The sequence below is a fragment of the Carex rostrata genome, chromosome 3, assembly GCF_964058835.1.
Source record: "Carex rostrata chromosome 3, lpCarRost1.2, whole genome shotgun sequence".
Classification (NCBI taxonomy): Eukaryota; Viridiplantae; Streptophyta; class Magnoliopsida; order Poales; family Cyperaceae; genus Carex; species Carex rostrata.
Window position 1 is genome coordinate 12,055,601 of NC_135920.1, and position 20,419 is coordinate 12,076,019.

The following is a 20,419-nucleotide window of genomic DNA, read 5'->3' on the forward strand; positions in this document are numbered from 1 at the left end:
ATAAAAACTGAATTAAATCAAAAATGAACTGAACCGATCCATTTAAACAGAAAAACCGAACCATTTAGTCCAAAATTTCACGGTTTGGTTTAAAATCAAATAAACCGGACCATTTGAACACCCCTAAGGCCCTCACTGGGCTATTTTTATTTATTTATTTTTTGTCTATAAAACATTAGTTGTTTACTATATAAAATACTACTTCGCATATCCTGTATATAATATAACACAAAGGATGATGAGTTCAGAATCGGACCATTTGATCTGAATTGGAGCTTATCCGGACAAATTGACGGTGTGCTTTAAAATTCGTGCAAGATATAACGTACAGACTGGATTCAAACTCACCGTTTGAGGTACCTAAGATGATAGACCCATCTTTCTTCCTATATATGCCTATATATATACAACCAACTGCAAACCATATACACCCAACTCAGAGGCTAGAACCAAAGCATATTATCTCTCTCGTGTAAACACTAACACTTAGGTTGAGATATGGATTCTCTTCTTCTTCTTCCATTCCTTCTCTTAGTTGCATTGTTTCATTGCACCAATGCGCAACCTTCTCCTGGGTATTACCCTAGCAGCAAACTCCGGTCGATAGCATTCAGCCAGGGCTACAGCAACTTGTGGGGTCCTCAGCACCAGTCGCTCTCACAAGACCAGTCAGCCTTGACAATCTGGCTAGATAAGAGCTCAGGTCAACTTACTGATATATATATATATATATATATATAATGCTAGTGTAATTATATATGTACATTTAGTTAACTATTTTTTTTCTTATTCTTTGGAGTAGGAATTATTTAATAATTCTACTGGGAATTTTGAGTTTCAATCACCTCAAACCTTTAACTACAAATTGGAAAGAGATAATTGACATCTAGATATTGTTCTTTCTCCTATTCTAACTAATACAAATTTCAGCACTGAATAAATTGTTTATCCCTTTAAATTGTAGGGAGCGGATTCAAGACTACAAAATCGTACCGAAATGGGTATTTTGGTGCCTCAATGAAGCTCCAAGCAGGATATACTGCTGGTGTAAATAATGCTTTCTATGTAAGCCAACTCTCACACTATTCAGTGCTAAAAAAGTAGCTCCTTATGATGTAATGATACAGAAAAATATTGGATAGATAGATAACTTGATGCTATTCGGAACAAATTATTGCAGCTATCAAACAATCAGCAGTACCCGGGGTACCACGACGAGATAGACATCGAGTTGCTGGGGACAATTCCAGGGGAGCCGTACACTTTACAAACGAACGTGTACGTAAGAGGGAGCGGAGATGGGACGCTCATTGGCCGGGAGATGCGGTTTCACCTCTGGTTCGATCCGACTGCTGATTACCACCACTATGCTATACTATGGAACCCAGATGAGATAATGTAAGTCAATTTACAAGTTCTTAATTAATTAATCAATTAATTAATTATTGAATAGGAAAACAGGACAAGCCCATGGTTGGTGCATATTGATCCCCACATAATCTGCTTCTTTTTTGTTATTAATTTGTTGTTTAATTGCACTATTCTTAAGCACATATGCTTGTAGATACACTTAATACGTATCTTTTTCTTTTCCTACAAGAAAATTTAGATAGTAAATGAAAACAGTTATTTCTTGATAGCTTAATTGAGGGAATAAATGCTGCCATGGCTTAAAAGGCATAGCCTAATCCCTAATGCATGTCAATATCACACATATTATATCAATATATTTCCCTTTCAAGAAATTTCCATCGCTGTCATATCATGTAGAGGTTCTACTGTAATAGGCAAGTGAACCTCTTGAAAATTTGAGAAATTAATATCATATCAGCATTCCTTAGTGATCAGGTAACCGAAATTAGTAGTTCCTTTTATCACTAACTAAAGTCCATAACCTACCTAACTGTAACTGACACCTATCTATTATTCCTTAATTAACAAAGGTATATCTGGGAAACATTTACATACATTATAAATTTTGGAAATGGTCATAATTGCTTCATGTCAATACAAGTAACTGTTTTCAATCTGATCTATCATGGGTATAATCAGTATGATTTAGAATCTATGAAGTTAATTTTGTTAAGTCTTTCCAAACCTGATGAAATTTTAGAAAGGTCAGGCTATGAGGTCATAGATGAACATTCGGTACACCGAGATTTTCAAAAAAATGTTCCTTCAAATAGTGGCCTTAAAAATTAATATGCACAATATTTAAACCTTCTTTCAAATCAGAAAAATAAGAAGCTTCTTCCTCCAGTTACAGATCCTCTGCTTTTTTTACTCTGTTCTGAAATGAGAGGAAAAAAAAACATTTAAATGCCTGTACAGGAAAAATGAAAAAAAAAATTATTATTACTAAAATATATTTTGGGCAATATTTAAATGCCTGTACAGAAAATTCTGCATGACAAATTGAGATTGCCATGGGTCCATGAACTCTATATACAGCTACAAGCTATAGTATAAAATGTTTTGGTGCAATCATTTGAATAGAAACTATATACTCCAAGTCTCCAACAAATGTTGATGGCATATCTTACTGGGACCACATAAGTTATATGAACGGTTACGGAGAAATTCACATACAGTTAGTGCTATCAATAGGTGATAGCCTGATAGGTAAGAGCAACTTCTCTTTTAGGTTCATAATTGACAGGCTTTCTGCTTTAATTTTCAGATTTTTCCTATTACACTTTATTTGTTCATGGTTGTATTGAGTAGTTCTGACAAAGTATTGGTTCTCATGATCTAATTTTGTTGCAACATGACTTATTATCACTTGAGATTGATTTTCTGACCACATAATTACATATATGTATAACAGATTCTATGTTGATGACATACCGATCAGAAGGTACGAAAACAAAGTAGACGGTACCTTCCCAGATCGGGAAATGTGGATGTATGGGTCGATTTGGGACGCATCAGACTGGGCCACAGACAATGGCAAATATCGAGCTGACTATCAGTACCAGCCATTTGTCGCGCATTTCACAAATTTCAAGATCGGAGGTTGCACCACCGACTCACCGACCAATTGCCACCCTGTACCAGCATCTGGTACCGGCTCGGCTCTCAGTGATCAGCAGTACCAGGCCATGTTATGGGCCCAGAAAAATTCTATGACTTATTATTATTGCCAGGATTACTCAAAGGACCGTTCTCTATATCCTGAGTGCTAGCAAGGTTGGTTGACAGTGTTCTCTCAATTGCTTGAAAGAAATGGAGAGGAACTGGATACTTTAGTTGGTTCTGTTAACCCGTGTGATATTTTATATTTTGGTGGGGCTTGTGAGGAAAAAGGTACTGCTGCCCTACTACTAGCGTGACAGTAGTTGAGGCGTTTGTGATTAATTATGTGTAAATTTGAGATATATGTTGATTGGAAGATAATCAATTAAAGCTCTGTTACAGTTTCTTCTGTTCATGAATTCAAATAAAAGAAAGAAGAAATTTGATTTTTAACGGTAATTTCTTTGTTGTTTGAATTCTTCTATCAAATTGTTTTTTTTTATTTTTTTATGAAATTCATAATCAAAATTTTGAAAAATTGGATCAAAAAGGTTATATTAAGCCGAAATGAGGTGGATTTGGGTTCATGTTTCCAAGGTCAAAAATTAGCCCAGGTTTGAGATCAGATCTCCTGCCCCCTGGGGTGCAGGAAATTCCTGCCTCCAGAGTCACTGCAGGGTGGGTCCAGTTACTGTTAAAGGGTTAAAGTTAACTGGTTACTGTTTACTAGGGGTCCACTCTTCAGTGACTCTGGGGGCAGGAGTTTTCTGCCTCCTGAGGGGCAGACGATTCGGTCTCCCTAGGTTTATTATTTCTCTTTTATTATTACATTAAATCATAGTAATTTAGAACTTTGAGACAAATTTATTTCATATTCTAACATCAACGGTTCAATTTTGACGTGATCCTTGAAACCATCTATTTTATGCAAAATGCTTGAATATTCTGTCAGAGAGCCTCCAACTATGCAGTTTAATAGTGGAAATAAATGGATGGAATGGTTCATGAAAGGTATCTTAGATTGCATTAATATTTAATAGAGAATTGTCTTTTGCTTGTTAATTTTTGATTGACAGTTTTCTGTTGTTGTTTCGCTTTCTTTTCAAGGTAGCATCTAGCTAAATGAACCAACCACAGTACACTTGCACTGTTCCCAGGTGACTGACAGTTCAACTGCTTCTTTTCTTAGTGTATCTCAAAATGATAAATAATATCCTGTTACATCTACAGCATTTAATTACTTTTCAAAAAAAAAAAACAAGTCACAACTCTACTAGTACTAGTCGACTACCTATAGTAATATAGACAAAAAGAACATTATATAAACGGGAAAATTAAATACAACTAAATTGATAAAAATAATTCAAATATTATTTATTATTTATCCAGATATTAATTAGATTGGCAAAACTGATCATGGTCATTCTCTAACATTATCTAGAACTTGTATAATAATTTTTTCAAAGCAGGTTCAAACTGATACATGTATTTTAGTGCTAGCAAAATCTTATTTACTGTACACGACGTTAATGTTGGATACTTTTAATTAATTCTAAATTTATTTGAAGTTTTAAAATTATTAGAACTGACAACCGTTTAATTAAATTTGTAGAATTAAAAGAAAGGCTGGTTGTTTTTCATATTCAAAGTCAATCTAAAACTTGTTTAAAAGTAACTTTGTTGAGAACTATCTTTTGATTTAATGGCAAAGCTAACTTTGTTTTTCATATTCAAAGTCAATCTAAAACTTGTTTTATATTAACTTTGTCAATATAAATTTGGATGACAACTACATCCAACTTTTTCATCTCCTCTCCATTTTGGTTCTCATTGGACTCATCCATTTTGACAATTTCTTGCAATATTTGCATTTGCTTCTATTCTGTTTTTCCATAATTTCTACTGTTTTTTTTGTTTTTTTCTCTTCAATATATATATATTTTTAGGGTTCAACAGTATATTTTCAATTTTTACTATCTGTGTGATGTGAAGCAATTTTTCTATTTCACTTAGTAGTTTTAGTTATTTTTTGAATATTGATTCTGAAAATTAAAAACTAATAATTAATTTAGCTAATAACAAAACTATACATGCATATGAAAAAAAAAATTTTGAAATATTTATCTTTTTTATCAATTTTCAAAAAAATTTATTACAAAACAAGCTTATGCTAAAAAGATCTATGTTTCCGACCCAATCCGTCTGATTCCTACCTATTCATCCCATTACAATTCCGATTTTTAGAGGTGGCTCAGACAAAAGCGGGAAGAGAGTTATGGAGACGATTTGATCCTGGATCCGTTTTTAAAAAATCCGAACTCGTTTTTTGCCTATCCATGGCTCAAATTTTGGCTACGCCACTGACTACCCTTGAATTGTTCCTAGGTGACTGGCAGTTCAACTGCGTGTTTTCTTTGTATATCTCTTTTTTTTTTTTTTGAAACCTTGACAATGGCGTTTTCTTAGTATATCTCAAAATAATAATATCCTGTTACATCTACAGCATTTTTAGTTTTCAGAAAAAAGTCACAACAATGCCTCTCAAGTATTAAATCGTCTTATTAGTTGATTAATTAAATAGCTTTAATGTTCTCTGATTTTGCTGCATACGAGTAATTACTGGTGAAAACCGAACGGATACAAAACAGATAATGCTAAAATTCTACATTAGTATTTCATTAAGCCGTACCAATATTATACATATACGAATTAAATAATTGAAGGATGGAAAATCAAATAGCTTATGTAAATTGACACCAACAAAATTTTACGGATATTACAAAAAAAAAGGCATTTTGAAATGATTATATAATAAAAAAATAAAGGTAAATTTATACATATATCGAAAAAATTGAAATTGAAATTTATTCCATTCGAACTTGCAAAACTTATTATAGAACTTAATCAGGTTAGTCATTACAATGCATCACAACATCAAAAATTCAAAATACAAGACAGTTAATATTGTTTTTAGTTAGGAGCAAGAGCTTGGCAGAGTTCAGAAGCGCTTATCATATTTAATTCATTTTTAGGAGAGTAGAAACCTCCAATCAAAATCCGATTTTTTTTATTAATAGCATTAAAAAAAATTCACGACTGTCGAAAATCAAATTTTTCAACTAATTGTTTAGGCTTCAAACCATCTTTTTTTTTTAGTTCGAAAATGATGATTGCGAGCTTTGAACATATTTTCAATTCAATGCCATGCGTTTAATTTTTTATTTTAATGATATTAATACAAAAACCTAAATCTAAATAGAGGAACGCGTCTTATCCGCTTGTAGAAGAACAGCAAGGACGGGAGACGTGAGCAATACAGAACAAAAAAGAAATGAAGTGCGCAAGAGAAGGGACTAATATGGACGAGTAAGACTTGGATGCTATAAATGTTACAATCTCAAAAATCTATTGTATAAATTTAAAATTTTAATCCAAGTAGTTCAGTAAATTGGTTGTATAATGAACTTATAAAATAGTAATTTTTATTACTTTTAATTTTTTTTTTACTATATTTTATGATTTATAAAATATGACAAAAAATAGCTTAAAAATAAAAAAAAATTGTCAATATTTTAAGTCATTTTTTGTCATCTTTCATGAATCATAAAAAATAGTAAACAATTCTAAAAATAAAAAATTGCTATCCAACAAATACATTATATAACCAATTTACTGAACTACTTAAATCAAAGTTTGAAATTTGTACGATAGGTTTTTGAGGCCATAGCACGAATGACGCTATGCTATCCATAACACCCAAGCCTTACTCAATATAGTCATTTCATTATTAATCCAAAAAAAACAATTCTAAATTAGTCAATTTTCTAGCAGTATCTCCTCATATCTTAATAGGAGATAGCAGTGAAATGAAACGAATAATGCTAAAAAAAAAATTTGAGGGTCAGTGAGCAGTTGCTCACCAACGATTTGTATTAATATAAGAAAAAAGAATAATGCTAAAATTATTTGTCCACATTTCATTGAGCCAATTTGAAAATATAATATTAATGAAGTTTTGAACTTCAAAACTATATCGGCACCAAAATAAAATGTATAAAAATCAGGTACCTCACTTGTATAAAATGTATATCGGCACCAATATAAAATGTATAAAAATCAGATACCTGACTTGTATGAATTGGAGGGGTAGTGTTAGTCTTTGCAGACTTCCATAAGACCGTGATTTTTAGGCATTAATTGAACCCGTAGTAAGACTATCAGATATCTTTCGGTACAAGTTGGACTCCACTGGTTAAAATGTTTACTTCACATATATAATACATACTTTGACACAATTTTAACATTCATTACATTACTGAAAGTAAAGAGACAAAAGCTGAACTCATATTAGTATAGTAATTCCTCTAACACTAGTAGTCTACTACCTATAGTAAAATAGACCAAGGAACATTAGTAAACAAAAAAAATTATAAACAACTAAACACCTGCAATTTCTCTTCGCTTAAGCACCCAAGAAAGCCAGGACCATTCGGAACCCTAGCATACCTCAAATCAAGAATGGGTTCTCTATGCGGATTCAGATCTGCATACCTGGTAAAGGATGGCAAGCCCCAAATACGGACCCCTCGTAGCATCTCATCTCCGTAAGCAAATAGAGGGTCATTTCTGTCTGAGCAAATAATTGCTGACTTAGACATGCGAAGCTCACTTACATATCCATTACAAACCTGGTCCTTGCAGAAGGACATGCCATCAGGGTTTTTTTTCATGAGGACGTGAGAACCTAGCTTTCCTAAATTAGGAGCAGAAATAGAATTTAGGGTTTGAGATGACAAGGTATCAGGTTGATATAGGTCAACTCTTGGTCGAAAGCTGGCTACTACGTTGTCACCCCCACAAGCAAGAGCAATACATATACCATGGCTCTCCAGTCCAGGCACCAAAGTTGGCCTGTAACAAAACAAATATTAGACAGTTGATATTGCCAAAAAAAAAAAAGCTCCAACTTTACTCGAAAAAAAAAAATTGTTCTGATGCCCAAACATATTAGTACCTAAAGTTGCCACAGCCTCTTGAATTAATATTTTACAAAATTATAATTCAATCAACATATCCCAATTGTTGATATTGCTCTTTTTAATGAGGGATGCATCCCCAAAAAGTGTCACATATGGAGTTTGTTTCGTGCAATATCAATAATTAAAAAATAAATGGATTAATTTAACTGCACTAGATAAATATTGTGTTTTCATTGTCAGGACCCTTGATCTTATACAAACAAAATCAAACATATTATAAAAAATTTACATGAACGCCTCAAGAGGCCATGAAGATAAACAAGATCACGATCAGATCATATTTGAATTTTGGAGCTAAAAATTTAATTGAAAAGAGAGGTTGTGGCAACTGAGGCCGTATACGCTACTTTTCAAAAGGAAAGGTAGGGCCCTATTATTCCAATTTGAGCCGTTTCTTTAAAACGAACCGAATCGGATCAATCCGATTTAAAATAGGGCCCTGCATTTTCTTTCGATAAAAGGAGGCAATACGAATCCTGTGGTAACTTGTCGCACTCATCAAATATTATGTAAAGAGAACAGAAGATGATATGCATGCAACACAGACTAACCACAGTTTTGCATCTTTATCAGGTTTTTCAAACTCTGGATGCTAGATTGACTCTAATTAGGTTTTTCTTTTTTTAAACTTTTACGAATGTCTATCAAGCACAACCGATAAGCAAGGTAGTCCATTGAATAAAGATTGAGAGAAGTGGGAATTGTAAAGAAGTAGAGATAATCGCTCACCTTTCAGCTCCCGGGTCAATGTCCCACACACAAGGGCCCACTGAAGAGGCTGTCAGAACCCTGCTGGCACCAGCATTATTCAATGAGTGCAAAGTATGGATAGGTTGAGTGGTGAGTCCATCCAGAGATTGCACCGGCTGTGCAGTCTGACGCATGTCAAAGACCAATAACTTTCCATTCTGTAACAAAATATTGATCACACGTTACATTCCTGAAATAAAAAAACCACATATCCCATAAAGTTGTTGCTATGTTCAACTTACACTATCCGTCCGAATAACCAAAATACTCAACACTGTAATTTAATTAACATTCTATTTTCTGTTCATAACACTGCTATGATGGCAAAGTGTGTAACAGTGTGCTGGGATGCCAACTCTAGCACTTTAAGAGATGCTCCAACCTGTCTGAACAGGTGGGCATAGGTCACACCATACCCAACCTGAAACAACCAGCTACATCTATTAATAAGCTAACAGTTCGATGTGAATAATTGTTGGTAAAAACATGTCAGAGTGAGAATTCATGTATGCACCCTTCTAGCTAATATCAAAATAAATAAATAAATCAGGAAACACTTGTAATCTTCTACCAAAATTAAACTAAAAATGCTTGTACCAATCCTATCATCACCTGAGCTGACCCAAGAAATGACCAGAACAATTCCCATAAGGTGCAACAATAGCCTTCATAGAACTGAGAGTGAGCTTAAATTCTCCCCCGCCCCCAACCTCAACCCAAAAATAATCACTGTTCAGATCAGAACATAAGCAGCCTTATATAATGTTATCACCAACAAAGAGCTGTCAGAGAACCAGGTGGAACGCCATTGGAGCATAAGAGGCAAATTGAATATGTAGCAACTTATGGAGTTGTGTTTTGATTTGGTTGCAGTGTCACCAAAAAATAAAATGAAAATAGAAATGAAACAGAGAGTGATTGTGCGAAACCTGCAACCCAGCATAAATATAGTGAGCATTGGCATCATTCCCAGAACAAGACCAGGCAGGAGCCTACAAAAAAAAAAAAAAAAATTCCCACTAAGAAAAATATGCAAGTGATACAGGAATGGGACCTATTCAGGAGTTAATTTTTGATGTAGCAGGCAAAACACCTAACCAAGTTAGGAGTTGTTCAATTGACTTTAGTAGAGGAGGCAATCAGGTAGGTTATGTTACGTTTAGGTTTAGGTTAAGCCTTTTCAGGTTGAAATTATTCCCAAGTCTTGAATTATTCAGGATGAGATCCAAGTCACTTCAGGTTTCACGTAATTCTGGTTCATGTTCTCTCAAGTCTTGGGTCACTTCAGGTTCAGGCTGCTTCATATCTCAAGTCATTTGGCTTCAGGATCAGACTGGTTTAGGTATCAGTCAATTGGGACTGACTGGGTCATAAGTTTAACTTGAAGTGACTTGGATCAGCAATTGAGCTTTTGGAGTCAAACTGGGTCATAAGTCAGGTTGAACAGGTTAATGCTGTGTCAAGAAGGTCAAAGGAGGATTTTGCGTCTAGTTGGGCTCAGATCAGAATTTGCCACCTCTAGTTTTAGCAAAATAGATGAATACCAGTTTCAGATAAGAAACATTTCTTAGCATCTTCAAAACACCATACTACAATTCAGTTAATCTGGGAAGATAACAAGAGGAGTTCTTTGGGCATCTTTAGGTAAATGAAGAGGGTAGGGGTGCAGATGACACATTCATGTATATCGTGTAGGGTATTTGTTATATTTACCAGGACTGTAAATGATTGCTAGGTTTTTGTAGGGGCACACCTGAAATTACCCAAGAGATGACAGTTATGTCTAGTACATACAAAAGCATAGAGCTAGAGAATCACCGGTAAGTCGTATTGAAGGACAAAGTTGTTGCTTTCCTTGCTGAAAAGAGAAACAAAGTATTATCTGAGAACAAGCAAAAAAAGAATTGCCATATAAGATGAGCAACAAAACAACAAAATAACAGTACTAATTTGCAACATAGCACAATATTTCTCCTGTCCGTAATTGTCAAAAAGAATACTTATGTTATATTTACAATATATGATTCAGTTGTTAAAACCAAGGTCTAATCAAGCACATAATGACTAAATCAACCTAACATTTTCATGTGGGCGCACAATACGTCACCCCATGAAATGTAAACTAGATGACCAAATCTAAAACCATTCAGCTTGATTTCGGTTTTAAGGTGAGCATCAAGGTGAGCACAAATATGTCATAGTAGAATATACCTTTCCAATCTCTAGAATACAATAGTTATTGCTAATTGCAAATTTCTCAAAGACTACTTTGGTGCTATTTACATGTAGAAGAAAATTTGTATTAATTTGCAGACAAAAATAAAATGCAATAACAACCTGAATACTGCTAATTTCCGACCTAACGATGCAAGAGCTACAAGTCCGTTGGGAAGAACACATAAATCCTTGACAGTTTTAGTATTATTCGGAAGCTTTATTTTCTCTACTTCTCCAGGACAAATTAGGCTAACCTGCAACAGAAACTGTAAAGTGAATATCATAATAAGCAAGGACAGCATGTCATAAACACTCACTGTCCTTTAATATTTTGATCAAAAAGAACACAAGACAAATTAGAATAATTATAATAAACAAACCCTATTGAGCACATGTTCACAAGGTATTCCAGGTGCCTTTGAAGAAACCATTAGTGTCTGATTGGATGCATCAATAACCATCACCCGAGCTCCATCAAAAGGCAACTCATACTCCAAAGAAGAAACAAGCAAGTGTCATTTAGCATTAATAATAAAAGGATGCTTATGAAAGATGTTGATATGATTTGGGCAAAAATACGATGTTCAACCTGAATTAAGATAATATATACGCACATAAAAAATCCAAATAAAAAGAAAATAGCAAAGAGGGTCCAGTCAACATAATGGTACTGTACTGGTAGAAAACCTTGCAAGGTATGAGCCGGAGGCAAAATTAACATAGAAAGGGTTTTTTTTTTAAGAGTGTACCCGCAAAATAATTCTGCCAGGAACTGTTGCTGTACTTCCTACAAGAATAAAAACAAATTTGCTTTAAGTTGCTCTATCTTCAGAAAGCATGTCTTATATTTGGTAAAAAGCCAGAAAGAAACAATATCAACTGAGCAAATAGGAATGTACCTGACAAGACTCCAATAGAAAGCTTCTGGCTCTGATCACAAAAATCTAGAAGACTAGTCTGTCTTATTTTCTTCAGGCAAAGAAAAGTTTAATGAAAATTAGTTTTTGAGTAATGTTTTTTTTTTTTTTTCTTTCTCTTAATATTCTATGTATATGAAAGGTGTGCTAGTCCCTACCTGTCTCTTGGATCTTTGTTCTTCAAATAGCTCCTGCAAGTCATTATATAAAATTTTTATTCATCACTGATTGTATTACAGTCAATGCTGAATAAATTTAAAACAGTTTTGGAAAACACGAAATTATCCAATTCCACCCTATTCCCACCTAAATTTTGGTAAATTGGCCAGAAAAAAAAATCATACTTCGTAGTTTTTTGGTGTTTGCACTGTCATTACTTAAAAAGTTAAGATCAAGGATTTACAAATCATCTTTCTTTTCCATTGAGTTACAGAGTAAAACAAAGAGGGCAGTTTTACTATGGTATACCCTTTGCTTGCTAATTTCTTCAAGTAATCTTGCTTTCTGCAAAAAAGAACAAAAAAACAGTTTACAGAGTCATGATATAAAAAACAGAGTTTGCTCGAAATATCCAGTAATGACATACAAGATAAACAGCTAACCTCCAAAGTAAGGGATTCGTTTTTTTCTCGTAGAGATTTCACCTCCTACAAAGCACAAGTACAGAAATTAAATCTTGAACAAAACATTGGATTCTTTGGTGGCCAAGACGAAATCTTACAAAGGTAAAGTAGCAAGTTCAAAGTCCAAAGCGGCAGAAAATTAGATTTAGTAAGACTGAAAATGAGGCTTTGTGCATTTCCAATAAATCATGTTTTTAAAGAATGGATAGAGCAACAAAAAAATGGTCTTCCCGAAGATATGGCAAATACTTTTACCAAAGTTCACAGATAAAATTTGACTCTCTAGTGAAAGTCACATAGCATGCAACTCGGAAATAAAGTCAGTCTGGCAAAAGATGGCTTCCCTGAGTCTTCGTAAAACTAACCAAAACATACTTGACTAGTACAATAAAATTCCTGTACCCCACAAAAAGTTCGTTTTGGTTCAGATTAGTTCAATATGAGCTTCAGAAGAAAAAAAGAAAAAGTTAGGCCAAAATTGTTAACAACCTAATAATTCGTATCATTTTCAAAATTTATCAAAAACTGTAGGGACCTTAGATAAATGGGAAAAATGCTATTTCACAAGTATGATGATATATTCTTGCAAAGGATAGTACTCAAGTGAAAGGGAGGTTGTAACCTTTTCTAAGTCATCATTTGGCACCACTATCCTTGGTGCATATAAGTTAATGATCTGTTTGGGATTAAACTTCCCATTGCACTGAGGGCACTGCCAATGGAGAGAGAAAAAAAAAATTAAGAAGATGAGAAAAGGAATGCTTAAAGAAGAAACACTTCCTCAGTTATTACGATGACAGATGATAAAAAAACTTACTTTCCCTTTGTTCCCACACTTGCGTAGCCATTTCTCTAGGCACAATCTACCATATACATGCCCACAAGGAATACAGCTGCATCAAGTTTAGAACACATGACTCAGTTCATTCATACTAGTAACTAGTAAGCTGAATAAAATAAAGTAATGGATGTGAAATCAAAACCAACAAAAAATGGATGCTTCTGTTTCAAAATACCGTAATTGAAATGGATAATCTCACAATAGAAAATTAAATCAGGCGAGAATGGAAAAGATCTAGCAAAACCATGTAATTAAGATTTGTGGACTGTACAGGTTCAACCTAGTTGGATTAAAGCACTGAGCATTAGCACAGAATAACACATTTCTGGATATGTTATCTAAATTGCAGAAATCTAGTATTTAATTTTTTACATCTTTTGAAAGAAACTAATTAGCAAAACAGCTATCATCCAGCAAATTTGGTGAGGCCTGCACCATTAACTGAGAAATAAGTAGATTTTATTCTTTGTTTTCAAATTCAAAAAAATAAATGCCGATACCAGACACGGTGAGGTCCTTCTGAGGTCCAAGGCTCCATGCAAACGGGGCAAGTAGGCAGTACCGAGTTGTTCTCCAATTCAATCCCAACATCTTCTCTCCCCTTTTCCTCCCCATTTTTCACTCTTCCTTTAATTTCTTCTTCTTGTTCTCCTTCACTTCCTTCTTCTTCATCCTCGGTGTCTTCAGCAACTTCAATTGCTGAATCCCTCAGCTGTCGAAGCCTTTGGGGTAGGTTCACCGCCACTTCTGGTTCCGTGTCGGCGTCACTACTGGACGTGTCGTCTTCCGAGTGAGTATCGCTTTCATTTTCTTCATCTTCTTCATCTTCTTCTTCCTCGTCTTCTTGCGGCGGTATAAAGCGAGATACTATTCTTCTTGCCATCAATTGGAGAGAGACGATTGTGATTGGAGAAGTCGATGAGAAAAATAAAGGGAAACTGAGAAGGAGCGAAAGTGCGAAACGAAATTTCTAGTTCCCGGTTCTTTTTTCGGTTCGATGCCCGGTATGAACCGTCCAATCGGCATTATGATTCTCGTGTATGTGATAGGTGCGAATGTAGTGGTCCGTACGAATCTTGATGCGAATCGGACGGTTCCGACCAGAATACTAAATGAAAACACTTTAAGCCGATTTGGGTTTTTTTAATATTTCATCTCATCTAAGGGTGTCTTTCGATGGAGCAAGAATAGCACTATTATTTTGAGCTATTCGATGTTTGGATGGAACAAGAATAACATTGTTATTTTGAATTATTTAATGTTTGGATGGAGCAAAAATAGCACTATTATTTTGAGCTAATCAATGTTTGGATAGAACAAGAATAATACTAACTCACTATTCTTTATTTGTCTTATATGAGTTAGCTCGTTATTCTACTAATCCAATTAAAAATTAAATTAGCTACAATTCTCAAATTTGAAATTAGCTCTATTCTTACTTTATTTATTGTTTCATTCAAATATACCCTTATGGATTTGGGGACCCACTATCAAACCATTACTTTGCACGACAAGATGCATTAGATGATGTAAGTTATATAGATAACAAGGATTTTTTTTTTTATTAAATAGAGCCAAATTTAAATATTTCAACTAAGTAAATATGCTGAATTTGATTTTTATGAAAAACAAAAAAAATGAATTGGTGGAGGCAATTTACTATGCATGCAATAAGCTTAGCGGAACAAATGTATTTCTGCCTCCACCAATCCACAAGATCGGTGGATAAAAATCAAATTCAATGTGTTTATTTCATTCAAATACTTAAATTTAGTGTTATTTTTTTTTAAAAAAAATCGATAATAGGTTGGATATTTTTAACTGCGTTTGATCTCCTTTATGCGAATGTTAGATACGTTTAAATAATGCAGGGCAGATTTTCAGTCAATAAATAATACTAACATATATTTTTCAAATATTAAATAACACTTGAACAAAGATTTATGAGAACGATTTCAGAAAAATATTTCAATTTTTGCGCAGAAAAAAAATGATACGATACTTTTGCTTTTGTGCACGTTAGATTTGTATATAATAATATAATTTAGTGATCGTTTACAGTCATTAAACCACTGAAACTTACCGTTAGTGTCGATTAAAGGAATACATCAAATTTTTCGTAAACAAAAATCTAGTAATACGAATTCGTATCCCCTCAGGTTACCTGACTGAGTAGAATTGAATCAGACGGTCCGAAAATGGATTGGCACGCATCTCAAAGCACAAATAATCATGCCCCCCTGTCATTCTGACTCCCAACTGGCTAAGAGTAAATCTAAGCCGTCTGTTTCAACTGTGTTGAGTCAGATACCTAGGAGGATACGGATCCTACTGTGTACTTTGCATTGCATGTACGCTATAGATCTTTTTAATTAAGGCTGGAGTAGGGCTGGGCAAAAGAGCTCGAACTCGTAACTCGCTTTAACTCACTCATTTACAACTCGAGTTGGCCCCAACTCGCTCATTTATAACTCGTGCTACGTAAAGTTAAATAGTATTGGTCACAATAACTCCCAAAATAATCAAACCCTAATCTCTAGACTGTTATTTGTGTTTTGAGATTCGTGCAAAATATGTTTGAACTTGTGTTGTAATACTATCACTAGTTAAACGAGTTGTGAGTCAACTCGAGTTGATAACAAGCTGAGTTTGAGTCTCTACAACTCGTTATTATCATCTCAACTCGAGTTGGCTCGCTCGTTTATTAAACGAGCTGAGTTTGAGTTGGGGGTAACTCGTTCAAACTCGACTCATTTACAGCCCTAGGTTGGACTCATTTTACATCATTATGTCACAAAAAACTTGCATATATTCTTCAAATAATATTTAGAACTGCGTAATTATTTACATGAGGCGGAGGGTAAGTTGCTAGAGGGGGGGGCTTACTAAGAAGGGAGGGAGGCGGAAGAGGTGACAGAGACGGCTAGGGTTTGTAAAAAAACTCCATTAATTGATTCACAATATTTGTTAGAGGTTCAAATGTACCATAACTTTTGTGCTCCAATATACTCTACATCTTTTATCTCTATTTTCAAAGTCCGAACAGTCGATTCGAACTGCTCCACATAATATTCATAATAAAATATGCTTGGAGACCAAATTTTATATTTTTTAGAATATATTTACTATTTTTTTAGATAGATACAAAATCACAATTTTTTAAAGAGATTATGGACTATCCGATAAAGTGATATTGTACCTATGTAAAAAAGTAGTAAAAAATTTCTAAAAAGTATTAAATTTGGTCTCCAAGAATATTTTATTATGAAGATTATATTGAGCGGTTCGGATCGAATATTCGGACTTTGAAAACGGAGATAAAGGATATGGAGTATATTGGAGCACAAAATCATAGTGCATTTGAACCCTCCTCTATTTTAAATTAGTTCGAGAATTATTTTATGTCACTAGATAATCAAAATTCACGATTAATATCAAAATATCATCTAATATTATGCTCATAGAATTATAGAGTGAATTTGAAATGATGCATCGATTTTTAAGCTTATAAAGGATCCTATAATGCATTTACAATATATTTTGAGCAATTTAATGTTTTCAATTAATTATGTTCCTACTCATGACATTAAATCACTATCGTAGTGATTATCTGATATATAAGAGGAGGGATCCAATTACACTTTTTTTGGTGTTACACTCTTTATTTTTAAAGTTTACAAAATTCACATAGTCGATCCAAACCGTTCAACATAATGGATATGTTAAAATGTGCTTGCAGATCAAATTTTATATTTTTTGATTTTCTTTTACTATTTATTAAGTATTTAACAAAATCACTATATTAAGACCATTGAATTTTTATACCCATCTTAATAAATAGTAAAAAAATTCAAAAAAATGTAAAATTTGATCTGCAAGCACATTTTAATATATCCATCATGTTAAACGATTTGGATCGATTGTTTGGACCTTAAAAATATAAAATGTAATCTGGTATCACCAAAAAAGAGCGTAAGTGGATCACTTCTCATCATATAATTAGAGCGGTTACAAATTGTGCATCAACTTTTACGCACACAAAAGCTCCGCTTGCGTATTTACAGCAAGTTTCACGCTTGTTAGATGTTTTTAATTAATCTCGAGCTCGATTCAAGCAATTAGATATTGACTTTTTTTTTCTTCAAATATCATATATTATTTGTCCGAATATTAATTGGATCGAATTTCAAGTAATATATCTATTTCTAAATTGGCAAAACTGCTGGTCATTTTCTAAAGATTATCTAAAACTTTATAATAATTTTTCAGAGCAGGTTCAAAACAATATATGTATTTTAGTGCTACAGAATCTTATTTACAGTGCACACCATTAATAATAGATATTTTTATTTAATTATCATATTATTTGTAGTTTTTTTTAAATAAAAATAGATTGCTCCATCAATTTTCCATTGAAAACCATACACTGTACGACGGTATCAAAAATTGATACCTACGGACCTACGTCCAACAAAGTTCGGTACATACCGTTAGGGGCGGAACTAAAAAATTTATATAGAGGGGCTTGAAAATTTAAAATGTATAATTATTAATCTGTAGTTTATGGGATTTGAAGACCTTCCATGTACAAAATAGAGTCTTAACCACTAGACTACAAGCAAACATCTGATATTTTGCGAGGCGGCTGAACTATATAAAAACTTAAAAAAAATAAAAATTCAATTAAATTTTAACTTACATGATTAAAAATTTCAAAATCATAGAGTGACTTAGCACCCCTTGAGCTCTGTATAAATCCGCCCTGCATACCCGTATCATAAAGCTTACAAGCTAGAATCTTACAACTCTACTTAAGACTACAACTGACAACTCACAACTATTCAAAAATTTATTTATATTTATTGAATTATTAGAACTAACAACTGCTCGATTATATTCACAAAATTGAAAGGGAAGACTGATTCTTTTTCATATTCAAATTTAAACTAAAGTGTGTTTCAAAACAACTTCGTTAACAAAAAAAAAAAGAGATAAGGGATGATCTGATGAGACCTAACCAGACACATTTCCTTGCTTCAAACAAAACAAATTTTATAGAGAAATAAGAAAAAGATGTAGATAAATTCAATGTTTTTTGGAACTTTTAAATCAGAATTTAGAGAAAGTAAAATTTCAGGTGTTTTTCTCAGTGAGAGTGTGAGACAGAGAGGCGACTGGTAAGAGTTCTCCGACCGAATTTTTTATTAATATCCAATTTTAATATTAAATTTCAAAAAATAACCGCATCAGCCATGTTTTTCGAAATATACCCTTTCAGGAAATTTTTTTTCCGGAAATTCCGTCTATTTCCGGAAATATTTTTTACGGAAACTGGCTAAATCCGGAAAATTTTTTTCCGGAAATAGACGGAATTTCCGGAAATTTTTTTTCCGGAAATGCAGTTTATAAATTCGCGTATTCTCATCGCTTTCATTTCATCCGCTCTCTCACAGTAAGTTTTAATTTATTTATAATTTCATTTATTTATATTTTAAATTTAAGTAATATATAATTTTAATTTCATTAATTTATAATTTTAATTTCATTTATTTATAATTTAAATTTAATTTAAATTTATTTTATTTATAATTTAAATTTAGAAGTATTTAATTTGTAATTATTTAAATATGTAACTATTTAAGTTGAAATTATTTAAATTCTGAATATTGTCATATTAATTAAAAAAAATTAAAAATGGTGCAGAATAATTTTAAAAGTTTTATTAATTCTAAAATAATTTTATTAATTCTGAAATAATTTTGATTAAATCTGAAATGATTTAGAATTGTTTTAGGAACTTTTTGCTTTTTGGATTCCTTACGGAGCTCTGACAGTCAGATCGACCGGTTTTCGATTGAGGTAATTTTATTTTCTTTATGTTATTTTTAATTTAATTTAATTTATAATTAATTACATCATTCCAAAATATTTTTTATTTTTTATAATATTGTCCAGAAAATTTAGAATTGTTTACAAGCTTCCAAAATGGTTTATAATAATTTTAAAAATTCCAATATAGTTTAGAATGTTGCCCTATTAATTTATGAAATTCCAAAATAGTGTAGAATAATTATTGAAAATTGTCCAGAATATTTTTACCAATGGCAACACAATTTTTAATTAATTATATGTTGTTATTTTTGAAATTGTCAGACCAATCGAAATAAAAAATGACAACTATTTGTGCGAAAATTTATACTGGAGGGGAAATCCAATATAATGATGAGGGGGTCTATTACAGTACCCGAGCTAAATACTCATTACCGATAACCGTGAACCACAATTTTGATTATCTTCAGAATGAGATTTATAAATTTGTTGGGTACAATGCTAGTCAAGCAAATCTGGAAATTCAAGCCAGGTTTAATATGTCCACCGATGGACAACGTGACTATCAATTAGTACCGGTAATGGACCAACAATCATTCGAAATGATTTTAGGAATTGTGTCGTCTTTTTCACAAAGGTTCCAGATTTTGGAGTTATATGTAGAATTGGAACCGAACTGTACTAGTCAGATTCCTGAACCTCGATCCCGACCCAGTACCAGTCAGAATCCTATGGAACCCGACCCAATACCAGTTAGATCCCGACCTTGCCAATTGCACGGAGACCCTTCGTGAAAAATGCCCGTGTGCCATGTGCTAACTCTCCTATCCCACGCAAAGCCTATACGTATATTCGGAGTATAATAAATGATATATAATAAAACTATCATAAAATTCAAAGTTAGAAATGTTTACATTTCGAACAAATGTCGATCCGCTGGGAATGTATCCAGACTTGGAGTGTTCGTCTCTTGAAACCGGAACATTACGATCCATACCCACCACGTGCTGGCCAAACAGGTAGACGGATGCCATACAGTTCTCCTGGTACCATTTACGATATCTTAGGAGGTCATTTATATCCCACGGACGACCTACTTCGTACACATGATCTGCATAATGTGTTGCATCGTTTACATGCTGACGGTGCACTTGCGCCTAGTTGGCATTTCTCTTTGAGCCTGATTTC

The 20,419-nt window shown here is 33.3% G+C and overlaps 2 protein-coding genes and 1 long non-coding RNA gene across 3 annotated transcripts; 2 read left to right on the forward strand and 1 right to left on the reverse strand.

The window, feature by feature from the left end:
* Positions 1–425: 425 nt before the first annotated feature.
* Positions 426–3,474, forward strand: LOC144551534 (putative xyloglucan endotransglucosylase/hydrolase protein 32). The gene is made up of 4 exons (XM_078299531.1): positions 426–703; positions 965–1,065; positions 1,181–1,398; positions 2,828–3,474. Exons 1-4 carry the CDS (start codon positions 499–501, stop codon positions 3,183–3,185), a joined length of 882 nt encoding a protein of 293 aa, XP_078155657.1. The 5' UTR covers positions 426–498; the 3' UTR covers positions 3,186–3,474.
* A 3,489-nt stretch (positions 3,475–6,963) lies between these two features.
* LOC144551539 (uncharacterized) lies at positions 6,964–7,646 on the forward strand. Its single transcript, XR_013510830.1, has 2 exons — positions 6,964–7,079; positions 7,136–7,646. It is a non-coding gene; the product is annotated as an uncharacterized LOC144551539 (long non-coding RNA).
* LOC144551536 (Transducin/WD40 repeat-like superfamily protein) lies at positions 7,265–14,332 on the reverse strand. Its single transcript, XM_078299533.1, has 14 exons — positions 13,903–14,332; positions 13,379–13,454; positions 13,184–13,273; positions 12,541–12,585; positions 12,407–12,442; positions 12,097–12,129; positions 11,921–11,990; positions 11,771–11,808; positions 11,402–11,512; positions 11,142–11,275; positions 10,623–10,662; positions 9,734–9,796; positions 8,784–8,962; positions 7,265–7,926 (listed from the first exon to the last, which is right to left on the reverse strand). The coding sequence occupies exons 1-14, from the start codon at positions 14,283–14,285 to the stop codon at positions 7,443–7,445; spliced, it is 1,782 nt and encodes a 593-aa protein (XP_078155659.1). The 5' UTR covers positions 14,286–14,332; the 3' UTR covers positions 7,265–7,442.
* Between the last annotated feature and the right edge of the window lie 6,087 nt (positions 14,333–20,419).

Coding starts and splice junctions, on each gene's coding strand:
- LOC144551536 (XM_078299533.1), bottom strand. CDS start 14,285: ATGGCAAGAAGAATAGTATCTCGCTTTATACCGCCGCAAGAAGACGAG. Junction 13,455..13,902: donor GAAGGACCTCACCGTGTCTG/GTATCGGCATTT, acceptor AACTTGATGCAG/CTGTATTCCTTGTGGGCATG. Junction 11,513..11,770: donor CTGGCAGAATTATTTTGCGG/GTACACTCTTAA, acceptor TCTTCTTTGGAG/TATGAGTTGCCTTTTGATGG.
- LOC144551534 (XM_078299531.1), top strand. CDS start 499: ATGGATTCTCTTCTTCTTCTTCCATTCCTTCTCTTAGTTGCATTGTTT. Junction 704..964: donor CTGGCTAGATAAGAGCTCAG/GTCAACTTACTG, acceptor TTTAAATTGTAG/GGAGCGGATTCAAGACTACA. Junction 1,066..1,180: donor GTGTAAATAATGCTTTCTAT/GTAAGCCAACTC, acceptor AAATTATTGCAG/CTATCAAACAATCAGCAGTA.